The sequence below is a fragment of the Hippocampus guttulatus genome, chromosome 13 (assembly GCF_054856545.1).
Source record: "Hippocampus guttulatus isolate MCC_2025c chromosome 13, RoL_Hgut_1.0, whole genome shotgun sequence".
Lineage (NCBI taxonomy): Eukaryota > Metazoa > Chordata > Actinopteri > Syngnathiformes > Syngnathidae > Hippocampus > Hippocampus guttulatus.
The window spans coordinates 17,195,375-17,215,019 of record NC_141273.1 but is presented as its reverse complement, the minus strand read 5'-3'; the positions used below and the strand labels follow the sequence as shown (position 1 = coordinate 17,215,019).

The 19,645-nt window shown below is 42.6% G+C and overlaps 1 protein-coding gene across 4 annotated transcripts; it reads right to left on the bottom strand.

The window, feature by feature from the left end:
• Positions 1 to 495: 495 nt before the first annotated feature.
• On the bottom strand, positions 496 to 19,189 carry dtnbb (dystrobrevin, beta b). Of its 4 annotated transcripts, XM_086127659.1 has the most exons (21): positions 19,024 to 19,189; positions 18,858 to 18,936; positions 17,444 to 17,492; positions 16,816 to 16,890; positions 16,649 to 16,729; positions 16,347 to 16,560; positions 15,594 to 15,679; positions 14,848 to 15,002; positions 14,409 to 14,514; positions 13,052 to 13,218; positions 12,099 to 12,223; positions 7,404 to 7,478; positions 6,108 to 6,198; positions 5,814 to 5,902; positions 5,381 to 5,494; positions 4,744 to 4,840; positions 4,601 to 4,621; positions 4,131 to 4,290; positions 3,633 to 3,722; positions 3,503 to 3,556; positions 496 to 3,038 (listed from the first exon to the last, which is right to left on the bottom strand). In XM_086127659.1, exons 4-21 carry the CDS (start codon positions 16,880 to 16,882, stop codon positions 3,013 to 3,015), a joined length of 1,818 nt encoding a protein of 605 aa, XP_085983785.1. In that variant the 5' UTR covers positions 16,883 to 16,890; positions 17,444 to 17,492; positions 18,858 to 18,936; positions 19,024 to 19,189; the 3' UTR covers positions 496 to 3,012. The 4 variants fall into 4 exon arrangements, with proteins under 4 accessions (XP_085983785.1, XP_085983782.1, XP_085983784.1 ...); XM_086127656.1 differs by lacking the exon at positions 7,404 to 7,478; XM_086127658.1 differs by lacking the exon at positions 7,404 to 7,478 and having other exon boundaries at positions 14,409 to 14,511.
• Positions 19,190 to 19,645: the final 456 nt, after the last annotated feature.

Below are 19,645 nucleotides of genomic sequence, written 5' to 3'. Positions count from 1 at the left end.
GGATTAACTGCATCGGATTATATCAGGAAATTGGATCTAAGATTTCAAAATGTGAGGTTACAAAAAATATATATAAAATAAGTGACACAAAATGTTGTTGGTCGGCCCCTGGCGGCTGGCTGCGGGAAAGCTTAATACTGTACCGCATCCTACAGTTGCGAGAAAAAGGATGTGAACCTTTTGGAACGACACCGATTTCATAATGACATATTGTGTTTTTAAAAAGAATTTCCCCCAATGGGTTCTAGCAGCTATAAAATTCAAACACGAATACTATTTAAAATACAAATAAAACGTAACACTTTCTTACCTAAAAAGAAATAAATGAATAAAACAACTCTGAAAAAAATTGCACTCACCTTTTATGTGATGAATGAGGTGACATGCAGCTTCTTGCTCTTGTCCACTAAAGATATGTCGCACCTGAGCAGCCTGGAACGTCTCGCGAGATTTTCCGAAGTATCTCGTGACAAAGGCCAACATTACCGCCAAACATTATTTTAAATCTGTTTTTAATATCTCACATTTGATTTATTTACAAAAAGAATGGCGGTGACACATTAAGTGTTTTAAAATGAAACCAAATGTACAGCAGAAGCATAAACACACGCACACACACGCGCGCACACAGATAGACTTCAATAAATAACTTTTTGCACATTGTATGAAAGAAAAAGAACCCCTCTGCTTGTGTTTCCACCGTGTCTGCTTGTTCAGTAAATAAAGTTGTTGCTGTTTTTTTTCCTATCATCTTCCATTTAAATGCGAGCATGTCGAGGCATTGTGTGAATGATTAAAGGTGACACCGACACACACATTTTGATGCAGACATTCCGTTTTGGCACAAAAGTCAAGACTGACGACAAGACAAACAATTTACTCCCCAAAAAGCAAGACAAAGTGAAATCAGTAAAAAAGGGGAAATTTTGTTTTTGTTTGTTGTTGTTTTTCCAGATCACAGTGGATGGCGCTTATAAAAGGTGCCGAACTCCAGAAATTAGGAGTGGGCAAATTGTTGTATTGAAGGGCCACATTTTTTTGTTTTTGAGAAGGAAAGATGGAACAGGACATTCAAAAATGAGGTTAAAAAAACAAACAAAAAAACATACAAATGTGTAGTCATTCATTCCCACTTTTTATTTCACCATTTATAGTTAATGTAATTATCATTTGAAAAAAATGTTTGAGAAAATAATGTGTGCCAAATTGATCATATTACCACTTTTTAATTGTGTTATTTACAATAAGTCAAAAATAGCCATTTTTTAAAATCATTAAATCTAAACAATGCTAAATTTAGTTGAATTCATTTTGAATGGAAATAAATAAAAAATATATTTACATGAATCCAATTACACTATTAATTTTAAAAGTGTTGTTCTATTTCTTTTGAGATAAAAGAGAAGAGAAAGAAAAAACAAACCTGTTTTACAATAAATGAAATATGACATTAGATACATTTTAAAACCAATTCTATTTATGTATGATTGATATAAAGGATAAAAAAATGATAAGCGGTCAATTTAATGAAGATATTTACTTTGATTAATGATTTTAAGTTATTTTAAGTCAATTAAAAAAATAAAAATGTAATACTGATTATTTTAATTACGTTTGCAGTATAACTTAATTGGAATCAATTCATAGAATATTTCTCTCTCTTCTTTCAAGAAAACAGAGGAAAAAAAGAAAGAAAAAGTGGGACAGAAAAAGGATAAAAGCAATGAAAAGAAACATAAAATAGAGAACAAAAATGCAAGCATGTTTTAAAAATTAATTGAACGAACACATTTCAGGGGGAAAAAAAATGTCTGAATGGATGCGACATATTGCAGGACTCAGGATCATGCGAGTTCCCGGAAAAAACGGAGCAGGCCAAATGTGGACCGGGGGCCGTACTTTGCCCACCCATGCTCTCAACGCTTTGTGGTCCAGCTCAACACGTTTGAGCTTCACGCCCCGAAAAGTGTACTCGGAACGCATTGCGTTTCGTTTTTTTCCCGCTTTCACGCAGCAATCCGGCAAAATCGTCGGAAAAGGACACAAAACACAAACTGCGACATAGACAACATGCTTCACCAAAACACACTTCAAAACACTCCCCATTGCCCCCCCCCCCACCCCAAAAAAAAAGTTTTTACTGAAGTGATGGATTACTTACAGAATTTTTTTCACCCGCTCCTATTTTGCAGCTCTGCAGTCCCTGAGCACCGGGCTGAACTTTAATTGCACATTTCGCCTCATTGCGTCATTCAGGAAAAGTGCACACCGCACTCAGAACACAAGTGAAGGGTCCTCGCTTGTGTTGCTGTGTTGTACACAGTAGCAGCAGTGGAGCAGCTAACGTGGCCTGCACGCCGTGTTTTACAGACAGCGGCAGAAATTAAATATCTGCAAAATTGCCTCTTTTGTTTGATTGTTTTTTTTTTTTTTAAATCACATCCGGCCCAAGAACGTTTCTATCCATCTTTGTTGACATATTTTATATGTTTTGATTTCACTTTTTTTTTTAACATTGCAGGCAAAGTGTGTGCGTTGAAAAAAAAAAAAAGTGCTAACCTCCGGACAGACGGACGGCGCTTAATTGCAAGAGTTGGATGACTGGCCCGAACTCTTACTGAGCCTCCAAGTGTGGCAAAAGCCACAAAGTGCGGCCGTAGCAAGCGCACAAAAAGCAGACGTGAGTGTCGCTTCATGCAAAAATGAATAAATGATTTTAAAAAAAAAAAAAATGACCCCAAGCTAACGCTAAAAAGCGATGCGACGGGAGCCATATTGGGCGTGGTCAATATGTACAGAATGAGTTTGAGCTTACAGGACAACACACGGGCTAATTCGATACCGCCTGCTTGCGCTGCGAGGTGTCAAGATGTTTTTTTTTCTTTTTTTTGTCTCCTGTTTGGATTACAGCATGCAGTGGTCTAATGTGCTAATGCCTGGCGGCCGTTGTCATCGTCGTCGTCGTCACCATTACTGATTGTTTCCCGTTTTGACGATGCACCGGCTCTTGCTTCACTGCTTCTGTACTCGCATGACGCCTGCGCACAAAAACACGCAGGACACATGAAAAGATATATGCACACAAAAGGGCATGCTATTATTAGAAGCGGCAATTTAGTTTTTTAAAAAATCCATCCATGAGGAACAGAACTGCTGTTGCTACAAATAAAAGCACCACGACCAGCGTTGATTTCAAAGGATGTGATACAACGTGCAGGAGAACCACTTCGATGCGAATGCAAAGAAAAAAAGAAAGCACACGATCAGCCTGAAGAGTCAGAATCTTTTGATTCATCTGGTCTTCACGGCGCAATAGGTTCAGGGTATCCTCCGCCTACTGCCCAAAGACGGCTGACCCTTGTGAGGATAAAGCCGATCGGAAAATGGATGGATGGATGGTCTTCACGGCGTCTTTGGTTTTGTGACTTGGAGGAATGAGCGACCGGTTTTGCGTGGCGTGTCATTCAAGCATAAAAGCATTGAGAGTTTTGTTGGGGCTTACCTCTCTCCCCTCCATTTCTCATGTTCGTCTCCTCCTCATCTGCCCCGTCGTCCACTTCAAGAATAAACCCCCCCCACCGAAAAAAAAATCACTTCCATGTTTTTCCTAAATATGCTTTGTGTGATTTCACCTGAGTGCAGCTCTTTGACCAGTGACGACATCGTGTTGGTGATGGAGTCGGCAGCCACGAGCAGATCATTACGCAGATTCCGAGGGACACCTGACACCCAGAAACCAAATCGTGATTCCAATCAGTCAACCACACACACAAAAAAGACAACTTTTTTTTAGTTACGCTTTTACCCTCTGGCGCACTATAAACAAGTGTTTGTGCTCAAGTGCCTTTAAGAGGCGGGGCCTGTTGGGGTGGCGCGTTACATCACAAAGTCTGTGATGTAACGTTTTGATGTTGCATCGTCAGATGTCCATATCGTATGTATTAGACTGCCTCTGGTGGCCAAGACGTGCACAGCGGAATGAGCGGCACAATGCCTATTGAATGATCACGATGCACAATCTGCTTCATTATGATATGAAAGTATAATTTTGTTTTGATGAAGCCCCGTAGATTACAGATTTTATTTTTCTTACCTCAAAGGCGCTGTTTTTTTTTTCTTCATGGACTCACCCTGAGCGAAGGCCTCCAGCACGTCACCCCCCAGGCCCGCCATACAGTCCTGGGGCGTGTGCGTCGGCGTGGAGCCGGCCGAGGTGGAGCGTATGGGCATGGGCATGGAGCAGCCCGCCCCGTGGCTGGGCGACGAGTGGGGGGAGCCGCCCGACTGTGACTGCAGAGTGAAGACCACCATGACGCGCAGCACAGAAGTATCAGTAACCACTCCGTAATTTTACAGCGGTCAATACAAAACAACTTTTACATCACGACAGCAAAATCATAATCATCACAGCGTTCTCATGGTAAATTTGCCCCACCTCCTAATAATCTGATTGTCCTCTATTTTACGGGGTTTTTTTTGTTTAGCGCATCTATCTGCGGATTAGCCCATTAATCCGTCAAGATTTAGCCTTGTCAATTGAATTTATTGGACTACGGCGCACCATCAAACCGGCATGCAAAACACACGAAGGTTCACTCACCACCTGCTTCTGTTCCTCGTCCTGTCAGCCAGCATGTTAGCAGACGAGAAGATGATCATCAAAGTCGTGCACCCAGAAGAGGAAAGGCATCAGCGGGTCACATTAAGACATGATGGATCAGTGCTTTGGAACCGATTGGAAACCTTGAGAAGCCTCATGAGTCCCTCCAACTGCACCATGAGCTCCCGCCGGCTCTCCTGCAAGGCCGACATGCGCCTCTCCAGCTCGTCCTTCCTGTGTCTGACGCCACACAAATGCGCCGCTCGATTTATCCCAAAATACAAACAGTGGAGTCACAAACGCTTACTTTGCCCGCATTTTATGTTGCAGCTTTATTCCAAAATGTATTGCTGCACACATACATTTTCTTTATTTTTATGACAAGTTGAGTAATTTTTTTTTGTCAAATAGTTTGTGTTGTTCTAATATTGTTTATCTTATTTTTAGTCAAATATGAGCGCACTTGTCAACCTTTTCTGTATTTATGACTATTTGTGGTTTTTTTCTGTCAAATTCTTTTTTCGTCTTATTCTGATATTTTTAATCATAATTTTTGTTTCATATTGTACTTTTATTTTTTTGTCATTTAAAAAAAACAATGTATTTTTTTGCCAAATATTTGGGTGTTTCTTTTCTAATGTATTCATTTTATGTTTGCCAAATATTTCAAATGTTTTCCCTTTTTTTGTCGAATATTTTTGCTGGGATTTTTTTCATTATATTTGTGTATTTCTCTCATTTTTCTTGATGAATGTCTTTGAATTTCTTTGTCCGCATTACCTGAGCAGCCTGAGCTCTGTCAGGAGCGTCGGGTTCTGCTGGGCCTTCTCCGGCGTGGGCTGCGATGCCTGCTCGTGCTCCAGACGAAGCCTCTGGATCTCCTGAAGGATCTCCCTGAAAAAGCCGTGACACACTTGCTGGACGGTTGAAGTTCCATGAGATCAGATTAAGTTCAATTTCATTAAAAAACAAACAAAAAAATATTCACAGAAGCAATTTCAGCTTTATTCATATCACGCCACAAGCTCGCCACACCGTCGTTATTGGACAGGACTACCAGTGTAGAATTTGGAGGGGTGGGGGGAATTAATTTTGGACTGAGTTTTTGGTTGCAGTCATTTCGGTGCTTTTCTGTTTAACAATCAAACGTGGCCCCTGAGCACAAAATTTGTCAGCCCCCCCCCCCACTCCCCCCAGTCCGCATTTTTCTGACCTGTTTTTGTTCTCCAGCTCGGCAATCAGTTGCCTCTGCTGCTTGTTGGCGTCAAAGGTGAACGTTAGGTCGGAGGGAGGACATTGTTGCTGTGAAATAAAAACAAAAAAAACATTCTGAGTTAATAGAAGAGTCAAGATGGTCAGTTATAATTTCATGTTTCCTGCCAGTAAAAAAGCTTGTTATTCCAATAAATGACTCTGGTGGATACCTTGAAGATTGTTCCCCCTGGAATTTGCCCTCGTCAACCATGTTTTCTGATTTAAAAGTGAACATCGAAAGCTAAATTCTGACCGTGGAGTTTCCCGCCTCGGCCGCCAGCCGTGCGGCGTAACGAGCGATGAGCCGGTGCTCTTCGTCCAGCCGGCTGGGACTCTCCAAGACGCTGCGGGGAAACGATAAAAAGACTCAATTGGACTCTCAACACGGGCACATTTAACGATGGTGTAAAAGATTAGGCATATGACCAAAAACAAAACAAAGCAAAAAAACCACACAGCTAGCTAGTTAGCAAGTTAGCTAGCTGTGTGGCTAGCTAGCAAGATAGCTAGCTAGCAAGTTAGAGCGATAGATCGATAGAGCCGCTTCCGATTGCAGCTCATTTGAGCAAATTCCCCAGCAGGATTTTGCCAAAGTACTTAAAAGCACCGGACTTTGCCCAAAATGGCTGCTTCAGACCAAAATGGCCGACTCTCTGCTCCGTTCCTGGCACGGGTCCTTGAAACTTTTATGTCAGTCCTGTTATGATTAACATGTTCAATCAATGTAATGTCAAATAGTCAAACTGGTGTTGGGGGTGGATTTTGTTTAGTTTTTTTTGCCCTCACCCTGTAGGCTCTACGCTACCTAAAATGACCCATTCACACTAAAATGACCAAATTCCTGTTCACTCACAAAGAGAGGTCCTTGGGACTTTTTTCCAGTGTCCTTTTATGAAACATTCATCTGGATGACACGTGCTTGCAAAAATTGGCGTCATCGTTCTAGCGGATCTTTCGAAGATCAGCAAGCAGGCCACTTTTTTGCACAGCAGACGAATAATTCAGCTGCCAAACTGTCCTTCTGGTGCACGCGGCTCAACCCAAATGCTATTTTTGCGCCTCGAAAAGACTTCCAAAGCGCTTTGATTCGATATAGAGAACAAGAGAAGCAACCTCAAAAGAACACCAGGAATGCCAATTAAGAATATTAGCCGTGAAATGTCGAGTATCTGGAGGCTAAAAGTACTCTATATATAGCAGGCATCCATTTTCCTTCTTTCATCTGGCAGCATATCTCCACTCCAAAAAGCGACAGTATTTCAGAAGTGCCATTTTTTGTGAACTGCAGTGCGTTTGTGGTTCCAGGGGTAAGGAACGATTTCTCGCCCAAAAAGCTGTGACGTCGCCTGCGGGCAAAATGGGAGCTTTCGGCATCCATGTTTCTGATGCCAATTTTAAACATGGGAACATTAATGCAAAGATAGGAGAGTTCACTTTTTTTTTGTGAACTGCAGTGCGTTTGTGGTTCCAGGGGTAAGGATGCATTTATGGAAAATATGAAATCCGTGACACTCGGGGCCAAGAATCCCAATGGGAAGGAGGCGCTTACCTCTTGGTGGGAGCAGCCGCCTCAGAGGACATGAGCATTGTGTCGCTCTTGTGGTCGGCCGCTGCTTTGGGCTGACTACAAGACAAGATTAGAGCTCTTTAATGCTACTACGCTAGGCAGCAGGGCTCCCGCAGGGGGGCCGCCGGTAACCAAGAATCAATCGCAAGCGTGAGGCGCCATCAGCTTTCGAGTCAGGGAGAAGGATTCCCACTCGTGCTGCCTGCCGTCGCAAAATGTCGCTCGTTTGGGGCACTTTTCTCATGACTCATCAAATTCACAAACAAAACAAAATGTGCAGCGCGTTGGGGACAGGTGTGCTATTATTTTTCTCACCCTTCCAAAATCTAGTTGTTGTTGTTTTTTTTTTTTTTTTTTTGCAGGATGATGAAAGGCAAGGTCATGGACAGAATTGCAAAAATGCCTTGGAATGGGCTACAAGATAATCCAAAGACACGAGACATTTGTGTGGAATTGACGGTTGATTAATCATGCCTTGAAGAGACGAAGGAAAAAAACAAAACAAAACGGTTTTCCAATCAATCAAAGGATGAAATACTATTTTGCTTTTCCTGCAAGAAGAATTCGGTTGCTCGTGTGGCGTCGACATATGATTAATTATGTCTTGAAGCCATTTTAAAATTCCAACTTTGTGTTTTTTGCTTCTTAATATTTTGGCTGTTGCTCCACCGGTTCCCGATCGATCCAAAGAGGAAATGTGGAAAATGCGCGGACAAGTGTGCTGCTCATTTTCTCGTCCTTCCCACCCAAAAATGTTAGGCTTCTTCTATAAATGGAGTTAACTCGATTGTTTGGACCCGACAGTCGATTAATCATGTCTTGAAGCGATTGGTGTTAAAAATGCGGCTTTATCTTGGTGCCGTAGCATAGCGGGCAAGAAGACATTATTCACACATAAAAAGATAGAGTGTCCAATTATCATGATTTGTCCCGTTCAGCGTTTTGGAGGTGGCCATAAAAATGATAGCTAGCCCTACTTTGAGGCACTTCTGTCGAGTTTCAGCATTCTGCTCGATCGCCTGCATTCACCTTATCATCAAACATTCCGAGGAGGAACCAACAGTACAGATCACATTCACTGTGCAGCTTACCTCCGCCGAGGAGAGAAGGCGCCTGTCCGTTTGGTGACAAAAAAAACAACAACAAACAAACAAAAAAAAAAACATCCGAGTCTGGGCTACCTCACTGATGCTGTGGCTGCTGCCGTCTCCACGGAAACTCAATGTCAATTCTCTCCGGCACACGCGTTCTCTCTCTCAATCTCTCTCTCTCTCTGCCTCCCTTCTTCGTGTCTTTTTCCCACCTCTCCCACTCGATCCACCCACCAAGTTCCATCGGTCGAATAAAAAGCTAGATTTTGTCTTGTCTGCGTTCTTCCTCTGTCTAAAATTGTGTGGGGTAAAAAAGGATGGTGGACACGACTGACGTATTCCCAGTCTTTGGGGCATGAATTATCATGCCCCATCAATTCTGCCTAGCAACAACGATGCTTTGGCCGTCAAAAAGGCTAGGATTTGTCTCACCTGTTTTCCTGCGTCTAGCTCAATTTGACAAGGACACAGCATCGTGGGCATTAATGATGCATTTTTCCTCTTTGGGGCACAAAAGATTATGCCCCACCAATTCCGCCAAACAAAGGAGGTCCACTAGTTCCACCAGTTGCACCCCCCCCCCCCCAAAAAAAAGTTATTTAAAAAAGCATAGTGAATGTGATGGGCATAGTCTTTGGGGCACGAGTAATTCGGCCCCACAGATTCTGCCTAGCAACAAGGATATCTCATAAGCGCCACCATTAGAAAAAAAAAGGTAGGCGTTAGTCTCGCCTCCGTTCTTGCATCTGATTGAACTTGACTACATTGGGACAGAGTCCTTTTCATTCCTAGTCTTTGGGGCACAAATAATTCTTCCCCATAGATTCTGCATACCAACATGAACATGAGCACTTTTTTTAAAAGCATGAGTTTGCCTTGACTGTGTTACTGCTAACCCGACCTGCCCTTTGCCCCAACTTCCCACAAAACCTGTAAAGATAACTTTTTTTTACTGCCCTGTCTCTCTTTATTGGGGCAGCAGAGCCATCTGCCCCAAGCCACCTCGGAAAGTTCTTGAATAGGGCTTTATTCTCGGCGAATTCCGCCTAGCAACAAAGGATGACTGACCTCCCTACCCGGGACGCAAGCACCATTGGCATGTCATAAGTTTTTGTTTGCTTTTTTTTCTCAAATTAGGCTTTGGTAACCAAATAATTCTGCCCCTCAACGAGTTGACCAGGGGCAACTTTTTTTTTCCACCTGACCAAGACGGGACAACAGCACACCTCAGAAACACAGAGTCAACTACTTCTCTGCATGATCAACACATTTCGTTTGACTGACTCTCAAGTATGTACATTTGATTTTTTAATTTATTTATTCTGAATGAATATGCAAAATTTAAAAAGGAAACGTACGGTATGTGATCATATAGATTTTATAGGGGAAAAATATTGATTGCATTTTGGGATAAGACTGCAACAGTGACAACATGGCGAAATAACGAAAGCACTGTGAATACTTTGCGGCTGCGGTTTACGTAACTGAATTGTTTGAAAAAAAATTACGCACAGCAGAGGTGAAGCAGGAGGCAATGTTCCTGGTGAATGACAACGCTTTCCTTGAACTTGGCGTGCGGCAGGGTCGAGGCGGTATGTTAACGTCGCCTCACTGTCACCATATTTCACAGTTAGTGGCCCCAGGGGGGCTAAAAAAAAAAATGTCATGCATAACCAACCACGGCCTCCGCTCGTCACACGCCGCACTACCGAGGTCATTACATCCTGAATCATAAAAACTCAATGTACTGCACTCACCGCTAAGTGAATTATGTCTGCCGTGTCTGATCTTCAAGGGGAAGTCAAGCCCAACATTTTCTTTCCAGTCATATTTTCGATGCTTCTAGTTGAAACACGACATTATTCTGATTCATGTCACGTTTGGGTAAGATGAGTTAAGCAGCAAAATCCACCCGTTTTTAGCCATCTTAGGATGCGGCCATTTTGATACTTGCTGTCAACTGAAAATGACATCACAGTTGCGCGGGGCTCAGGTAACGACCAATCACGGCTCGCCTGTTTCGTGAAGCAGAGCCACGAGCGGTCGTGATCTGATCCCCGTGCAACTCAGTTGGCAGGGAAACAACCGGCATGTATTTTTGTTTTCCAAGCTTTGGGGCAACAATAAGTATGCCCCAAATGATTCAGCCGAAGTTTAAGACGAAGTAGAAGGAATTGGCCGTTTTTGTTCTATTTTTAGCGCTCTGAATGTTGTAGCGCCCAAAGCAGGTTGGTAGCCTTGGAGTCTTGTTGTATTTTGGATGCAACATTCTGGAGAAAAAAAATGAAATAAATCCCCCCAAAACATTGAAGGCAAATCCCAGAGAAACGTGGCTGACAAAAATTCTGCCGGCTTGGCTGTCAGGTGCAGGTAAACATGTTAAAAACGGCATCTGCTGGATTTTGGGAGCTGGAATCAAAGTCGGCGCTCACATAGTGGAGAGAGAGGTTGGATGGGAACAACAGGAGTGAGTCTCCGTTGACAATTCATTGGTTGGCAGCGTTTAAAATTCTCTTTTCTCCAATGGCTCATCAATGAAAGTCAAAGTGGAGGCTTGGCGGGATTCCCGTGAACGATCGCTGGCTGGCCGGCCACAGTCACAGGATTTACAATTCTTCTGTTAAATTACTTTGGAAATACATTACTATTACGATGAGGTGAACAATGATTTATTATTATTTTTTTAAACTTCTTTTTATAAATGAATACTTTTTCAGCTAGCACATAGCGCATCCTCGCTGTGCAGTGTTGCCGACTTAGAGATTTGGTCACGACTGTATAATTTGCAACTTTTCTGACCCCCTCTGGCAAGCACAAAAAAATTATAATCATGAAAAATACTGGTGAGTCGAATTACGACTAGAAAAAAAAAATACATGGCATCCATTTCTACATTGGCAAAGCAGAGTTTTGTCTACACGTTGAAAACTTTTGACCTGAGGTACGTGCGTCCCAGCTGCAAATGAGGGTCGCGGGCATGCTGGAGCCTACGCCAACTGATTTTGGGCGAAATGCGGATTACACCCCCGAACTGGTCACCAGTCAGTCGCAGGGCACAGATAGAAACAAACAACCGTTCACATCCACACCGTTCACTGAGATGACACCGTCGGCGACCACAACAAATCCCCAAAAGAGGGGGGGAACCCCCCCCCCCCAAACCTTAACTCGTTTTGAATATCTGTTTTTCTCTAAGTGAAGAGAACAAATAAATCTGTCTAAAATCGTGAACAAAATACCATCAATTCAACATTAATTGCGCTGATCAAGCAGAAGCTAGTGTAGCTAATCAAGCTAATAGCTAACAATCAGCATGGAAATCACCAGGTCAACTTGCTAACAATTAATTCCAATTTTACACACGCAACATCAATAGCATTTACTTGTCATGGGTGAGCTCACGGCCAAATATGACTGACAACCCAAGGCCCGGAGAAGAGTAAAAGAGTAAAACACGCCATACGCAGCGAGCGAAATCACAGATTATTTTCAAACGCCCTTCGTATTTTTAAATATGACACCGGATTTTCAAGTATTTCTAGGAGTCGTTTTTATGCCGCCCGTAAAAAAGAATTTGACGACTTACACGTTGTGAGCAGTCTCCTGGGGTCTCTCGGCCTGCTCGGGGAACACGGGATGCGGAGGCTCGCCGATGGGGACGCAGCCCAGGGATTTGCTGATGGCGTGGCTCAGCTTCTTGGCGGGAGACTTCTGCAAGAGGCGAGGACGAACGCGACAACGTGGATGACGGCGTCAGCGCGTTGCCGCGGCAACAAAGCACATCCCATTCGCATCAAGACGGGTGAACTGCGAATTTGGTGTTGGACGCATTTCCTTAACTCATTCACTCCCAAAGACGTTTTTAAACGTCTTTTCAGACGTGGTCCAGAATTGGCTGGTACTGAATGAGTTAAGATGGCGGCCCCCTGTCTAATACACCTTGTCCACTTGAATTTAAATGCCGCCCTCAAATAATCAACCAAAACAAGCAAACGCATCCCTCAATTAATCACCTTGAGATGAATAGACACCTCCTTCAAATAATCATCAACTTACGACAAATCAACATTGATCAACTTCGCGCCTTGCTCAAGCAACTATCAAAGAATGAACTTCATCCTCATTTGCGAAAAATAAACGCCTCCCACAAATCATCATCCGAAGCAGCTGTCGAACTTGTCCCTCAAAGAATCATCACGTAAAAACGATGAAACATCGCCCTCGCCATCAACTCCGTTTTCTGTAAAACAAACGAATGCCCCCCTCAAGCGTTGACCATTTTAAGAAGCATCACCTTCCTCGAGCAATCATCAACTCAAACTAAATGAGACCGCCGCTGTGAGGCGCTTTCCAAAAAACACTCCACAGCTCGAAGCCGATCAAATGCCTCCTCCCCCAAGCGGCCATCAGCTCCACCCAAATCCACCTCAATCCGGCATCGCTTGGAGGCGTTTGGCCGCCTTCAAATGATCCGAGTCGAGACGGCGCCGAACGGCAATTGCGATGGTTTGCGAGAAAAGCGGTTGGGTCGCCGGTTACCCAGGACGAGTGCTCCTTCATCTGGTGCTGGTTGCTGTGGGGTCCGTTGGCGTGGCCTCTCCAGAAGCAGCTCTGGCACAGCTGGTAGCCGTGGCACTGCTGGCAGCGATAGCGGAAACCCATCATGCTCTCGCTGCGGCAATACGAGCACTCCACCGGGTGGAAGACTGAAAACAAGCCGGGACAAGGACGCAAATATCGGAGTCGGCGTAAAATGAATTATTATCGTTATTTTTTAGAACGGCCATGTTTGTGTTCAGCTTTACACTGTAAATCTGCTTACAGCAAAGATCCAGTTTGGATTGGGGTTCTGTTCTTGTTCTGGTTACGGTTCCGCTTCGGTGTGGGGTTCAGGTTTCGGTTCTGATTATGATTGAGGTTAAAATAATGAACGTTTCGGGTTGAGATCTTGGGGTTCGGGATTTGCGCTCTCTGATCTGTTCTGTTTGGGGCTGAGTTTTAGGGTGCAGGTGAGGCTCAGGGTTCGGGTTTGGTTCTTAAAGTTGGTTTTAGGTGTCATTTAGTGTTTTGGTTACTGTTAGCAGTTGGGTCAGTGTCTCTCAATCAGTGGAGGGGATCTGGAATTCTGGGTTGGGCTGGGTTAGGTTTTAGGGTTCTGGTTTGATCAAAGGAGAAGTACAGTAGCTGTGCTTGGTGGTTGCGCCTTCTCGGCAGCACGCCTGTACCAGCACAGATTTTGATTGGGAGGAATGTCGGCGCCATTGACTGTCGGTGCTGGACAGACCTGGGGCGCTTGTGTTTTTTGCGCCTGTAATGGGCCATTTTGTTCAGTTGTTGGACAGTCGGCATTGGTGCGGCTGGATGGATGGCTGCTGAAGTTGAGGATGGGGAGAGAGGAGCGTTGGCGCAGAGCGCCGATGCGTATTTGGAAATGGATTTCCATGGGACAGGAGAAGTGAACCAATTTTGAACCAATTTGAACCTCTTTTTTCGTCAATGGATGCTACAGCTTCTTGTTGACTTTGAAACTTAGCTTGTAGCCGACGTGTGCACATTTTGAGCATGACGTCTCTGATCCACTGGTTCAAGGACACTTTGATTCTCTCCTCTTTCATCTCAAACTGCTTCAAACAAAAAAGCGTGTGACGGAAAAGTGGTTAGGACTGCACGACTGTCCGTGTTTTATGTTATGTGTTGTGTTAACTGTTTTGTTAAGCGCTTTGTTACAGCTGCCGCTGTTGTGAAAGCGCTATATAAATCAGCATGTATTGTATTGTATAGCTTTAGGATTCTGTTAGGGTTCCGATTCTGGTCTGGGGCTTAGGATTCCAATTAAGGTTCTGAATTTAGGCTCACACTGCTGATGCAGAAACTGCAAACAAACCCCAAAACGTACCATTTTCGACATTAGCGAGTCTGTGCATGAGCGGCAGCCATACGAGGCATTGCGGCGGAGGGTCCGCCATCAAGACATCCAAAAACGTGTTCAGAGTGATCTTCTTCTGGAAGCAAACACATTGCACACATGTGCATATACACACACACACACACACGCACGCACGCACACGCACACGCACACGCACACGCACACGCACACGCACACGCACACACACAAATTTTCCACCATTAATGTGACCAATAACCTTCATGACTCAATTGACATAAAAAAATCCTCTACAGAAACCATATTTAAAACAAAAATTTCCCTCCCACATCTTTTCCATTTTCAAACATTTTTTATAAAGCTCCAGGAAGCCACTAGAGGGCGCTAAAGAGCCGCACGTTGCCGACCCCCAAACTGGAGTGAAAAAAGGGCTGCAATGTGGCCCTCCCACCTGCTGGGGGAAGCACGTCCTGAGCGAGTGCTCGGTGTAGCCGAAGGAGGGCCCTTCAAAGACGGCCGTGGGAAGCTTGAGCACCTCGCGAAGGAACTGGTCGAATTTGGCGAACAACATGACGCCACTCGAGTCTGACATCTGAGAGAAAATATCTGCCAGACAAAGGGAGGAAAAAAAAATGTAAACATTAAAAAAATAAAAGGGCATGTCTGAGCCATTGAAAGATTGGTTAAACAACAGCGCCCTCTGTGAGGTCAAAGTGTGCCATTACAGAAGCCAAATGATCAAAAAGGAGTAGGGAAATTGTATAAATTTAACTTGTCCTACTCTTTAATCTCCATCACATGATCAATACATCACAAACTCTGTTCTTTTTCCTAATTTTTCCAGAACAGACAATATATTGTATTACCTGCAATACACTTTCCAACCCATGAACCATACTGTATGCTATGCTGTCTAGATTATTGAAAAAATATACTGTACATATCGTTTGCTCCTGAAGAAACAAGATTTTACTTTTGTAATACATAAATGAGATAAATAAATAAAAAACCCGCCAACAAAATTCTTGACTCATACAGACGTTAGATTTATGTGGTGGCGCGTCACAATGATATCAGCGCTTTTAAATGTCTCAAAGTTAAGGTTGGCTCATTCTGATTTTTGGATTGAAACGCCGATCCTCTTTTTTTTTTTGTGAAAATTATTCTTTGGTTCCCCTGCGTGCATAAGGTACTTACAGCGCAGCTTGTCCACTATTTTGCCTCCACACATGGTTGCCAGCATTGCTTTCATAGAGAACACCGTCAACTTGCCGTGGCTTTCACTGCACAAACAAAGATGAGTGTGAGCAATGTATTTCCTCAAATAATATTCTTCCTGGTGGCCCAGTTGTTCAGTGGTTCGCGCGTCAACCTCATAGTGCAGAGGTCATGGGTTCCCCTCCAGCACCCCTTTTTTTTCATTTTAAAGAACATCAGGTTTCTGAGATATTTTTTTTGGTTTTTAAGTCTGACCTATGAAAAAAGGTGACGCAATACGGATTTTACCATGCGTTGTAATTTGGTGTTTCATGAATAAAAATCGACCTGTTGCGGAACCTAAGCCTTAATTCATAAATATTCATTTATGACATGTCCTATCATATTATGAAAAGCTGATGTGCTAGAGAAAAAAAAATCACATTTCGGAATCAACGCAAAAAAATTAAAATCTACAAAGTAGAAAAGTTTACTGAAATCTCTGATTAAAAAAAATGACCAGTGTTATTTTTCATTCTATTTAAATTTTATTCTGTATGATTTTACAATATTGTTGAGTGCTATTAAAGTTGTTAATTTTTTGTTTTTGTTTTCCTGGCGGGTTAAGGGTACACTTGAACGGATTAAATAATTAAAATTGGACATTCGGACAAGGCAGTAAATGTGATTTTTTTTTTGGGGGGGGGGGGGGGTTTACAAAAAAGCTGTAATGTTTTGAAAGGCAAAACACACCTGTCATAGGTGGCCACCATGAAGTTGAGCAGCAGTCCGATGGACTGCTCCACGTTGATCTGGTGGGTGGTCGGCAGCCGCTTGTTGAGCTGGTAGTAGATGGAGGACAGGATGGTCTCCAGGCGCGACACGTTGATCTCGGCGTGGTGCTCCAGCGTGTTGAGGCCGTTATCCCGGAAGGCCTCGATCATGTTCCACACGTCCACCAGGTGAACTGATGCCGCACACGCCCAAACAGACAAAAGAAAAGCGTCAACGGGTTTCTCAAAAATGCCTTTCGCGTTGAGCCGACGGCCGCTCACGGTTGCATCGCTTCTGCACGAAACGTAGCTTGCACGCCGTCCTGTACGTCGACAGTCGGATCACGTCAAAGTTTTGAGCTCCTGACAAGAAGAAAGGAGAGAAGAAACATTTTATGTCAGCTTTCATTCTGGTCATACAAGTGTAAAAAGAAGGAAGGCAAACTCACTCATCTCCATGAAGAGCTGCCTCTTCTCCACGGCGGCCTTGCCTCGCTTGCTGCCCTCCTCAATCATCCTGAAGGCTGCATCGAGAAAGAACACTTGCTTTTTCTTCCAAATATTATTCGCAATATCATTCATTGTCATGAATATTGTTGTTGTTATGACACTGGTCCACAGTACATTTTAATCAGAGATGGCTCGATGGGTCCCAACGTATTTTGGATGCCGACTTCAAAAGAAGTCTCCTTTTTTTCTAGAACATTAAGGTTCTTGAGATATATTCATTCTAATTTTTGTTATTAAGAAAACCTGATGCCATGGCGAAAAAAAAAAAGGGACAAAATCGATAGCAAAAGAGGCACTCATGATTTTGAAGAGATGATGCTAAGCCGCTAGTCGTGACTCCTGGCAGCTGCCGCTCATGCTAAAAACGAGACATGCTAGCGGAAATAAACAAATGGTTCCTGTCTGACCATTAATTGCTCATCTGAAGTGTGGGAGTGCTGGTAGGATGATTATTTTTAGTCTTCACAAAACTCCCAGCTGGGTTGTTTCTGCACTTGTTTTTCTCCATTCGCCAAGCTAATGGGTTAGCAGTGGCTAGCACTTGATAGCCAAATGTTTTTTTTTTACCTGTCGGTGGCTCAACGTCATGCAAATTGAAACTTTTTCAACGGCGAGCCTGTCAAGAAAAGACACATTCCATGTACACTTGATGACATCCAGGACAAGACAGTAGACAACGCGTTGCATTGAAATAATGTCAGACGCTATCGTAATGTAATTAAATAATGCAAATCATATCAACTATAAGGAGAATATATAATTTTTTTAATTAAATGTGCTGCTGTATACAAAAACAATTTAATGATGATTATAAAATATCGCCAGTCATCTCATGTGTTATATTGTGGCTAAATGTGCTATTAATATGAATGGTTAAACTACTATACATTAAAAAAAGCAAATGAGATAAAAATAAACAAAACAATATCAAATTATATCAAAATAAAATGTATATATTTAGAATATGTCTTACTGACAGGAATAATGAAATGAACATTAATTAAACATTTGAAGATTATTAAAAAAAACTTTATCAAATAAAATGTATTTGTGTCTAATATTACATAAATAAAAGGTGTGTGCGTGTGTATGTGTGTGTGTTAGTACACATATATGTATGTGAGATGGATGGAATGTACATGTTAGCTATATAAAAATGTCATGTTTACATACAATAAAATATAGATTATTGTAATCATTATGTTAAAATCTTAAAATACTACTGTATTAGGGTAAAAAAATAACTCATTTGTATTAAATTACTATTATTATTGCTTTTAATGACATTTAGATGGAAATATGTAATCTAAATAAGCAAAGCCGGGATTGTATTGTATTAAAAAGTTGCTGTTTGACATAAGCAATAATTAGGTTGCAGTCATATGTACACAATTAACGGCAAGTATAGTACATGTATTGACGGTGATATGTAATGAAGCGTTGGTAAGTTATACACCCAAAATATAAGACACGTATTCATGTGCGTAACGGTTTTAGTGAAAGGATACTAAAATTATGACATGTAAACGTGCTCACGGCAACGTCACCAATTCCAGTCACATTTGAGCGAACGCAAAATGGTACGCATACGTTAATATGCATAATATTGAGTGTCCATCGGCATGTACTGCAGTGCAGGAAGTATTTATCTCAATGGAGAATTGTTACATAAAAGGATAGCGAGTTGAACTACGATGATGTCAAGAACTGACTGCGGAGGAAAAAAAACAGTTTATGACATAATATACGACAACTGTGCGAGTGACATCATCGCTGCTGCTGCTGCTGCTGCTTCAAGGTGCATTCACGTACAAACCGCACCTTCAGTATCCAGTTGACGCCGCTCTGCGGTATCGCGCAAAAATAAATAAAATATCACCCATGTAGCGGCCATGTCGCACACACAAACGCCCCAACTGTCCACTAGTTATGCCATAATCGCGATATCATAATCGCCGCCAATAATATAGGGTTCTCTCACCGTCCGGCGTCGAAGCCTCACCGAGGGAAGCTGGCCTCCAATCCCGCAGTTAAAACACCGTCAGCATCCTCCGCCGCATCTGCACCAGGATGGAGATTCCCCGGAAAAAAAAATTACATTATATATCGAGCCACTCTACTCGTCTCACGGCAGTCTGCACGCTAACCGGAAAAAGCGTCCTGGGTGGCCGTCCGTCATCGTCATCGCCGTCGTCTCGATTCTCACCGGGAGCCCCCGGAGCACTGCGGTGGTGGTAGCCGCGCACACGGACGTGCAGCTCGGCATAGTCAGCGAGCCAGGCGGCAGCGGTGGCGGAGGAGGAGATGCCATGCGCGGTCACCTGCTCCTCTGTACGCATGCGCGCAGCCGCGGCCAATGCTAATTTCCTGGAATGTCTCCAATATTTTGTACTTTTCTATTTTAACACTTATTCAACTATTTCCATACTCATTTATTTCACTATTAAATTATTTCCACACTAATTTATTTCACTCAATCATTTCGATATTTATTTCATTACGAAATCAATCATGTAATTTTATAATACAATAATTCTGATTTACTTGCAAAGAATGATGTTGCTGTTTTGTTCATATACCTAAAATATCTTTATCGGTAATATATATGTATATTGTAATTAACCATATATTCAAATGTTATTTTTTATGTACATGTAAAATTATTTTAATCAAATTAACTCACGGTCCTTCCTTTCATCACCATTGAATGATAATTAATCCACTTATTTCACTTTTTAAAAATGAGTATGAATGTAATATTTAAATTTT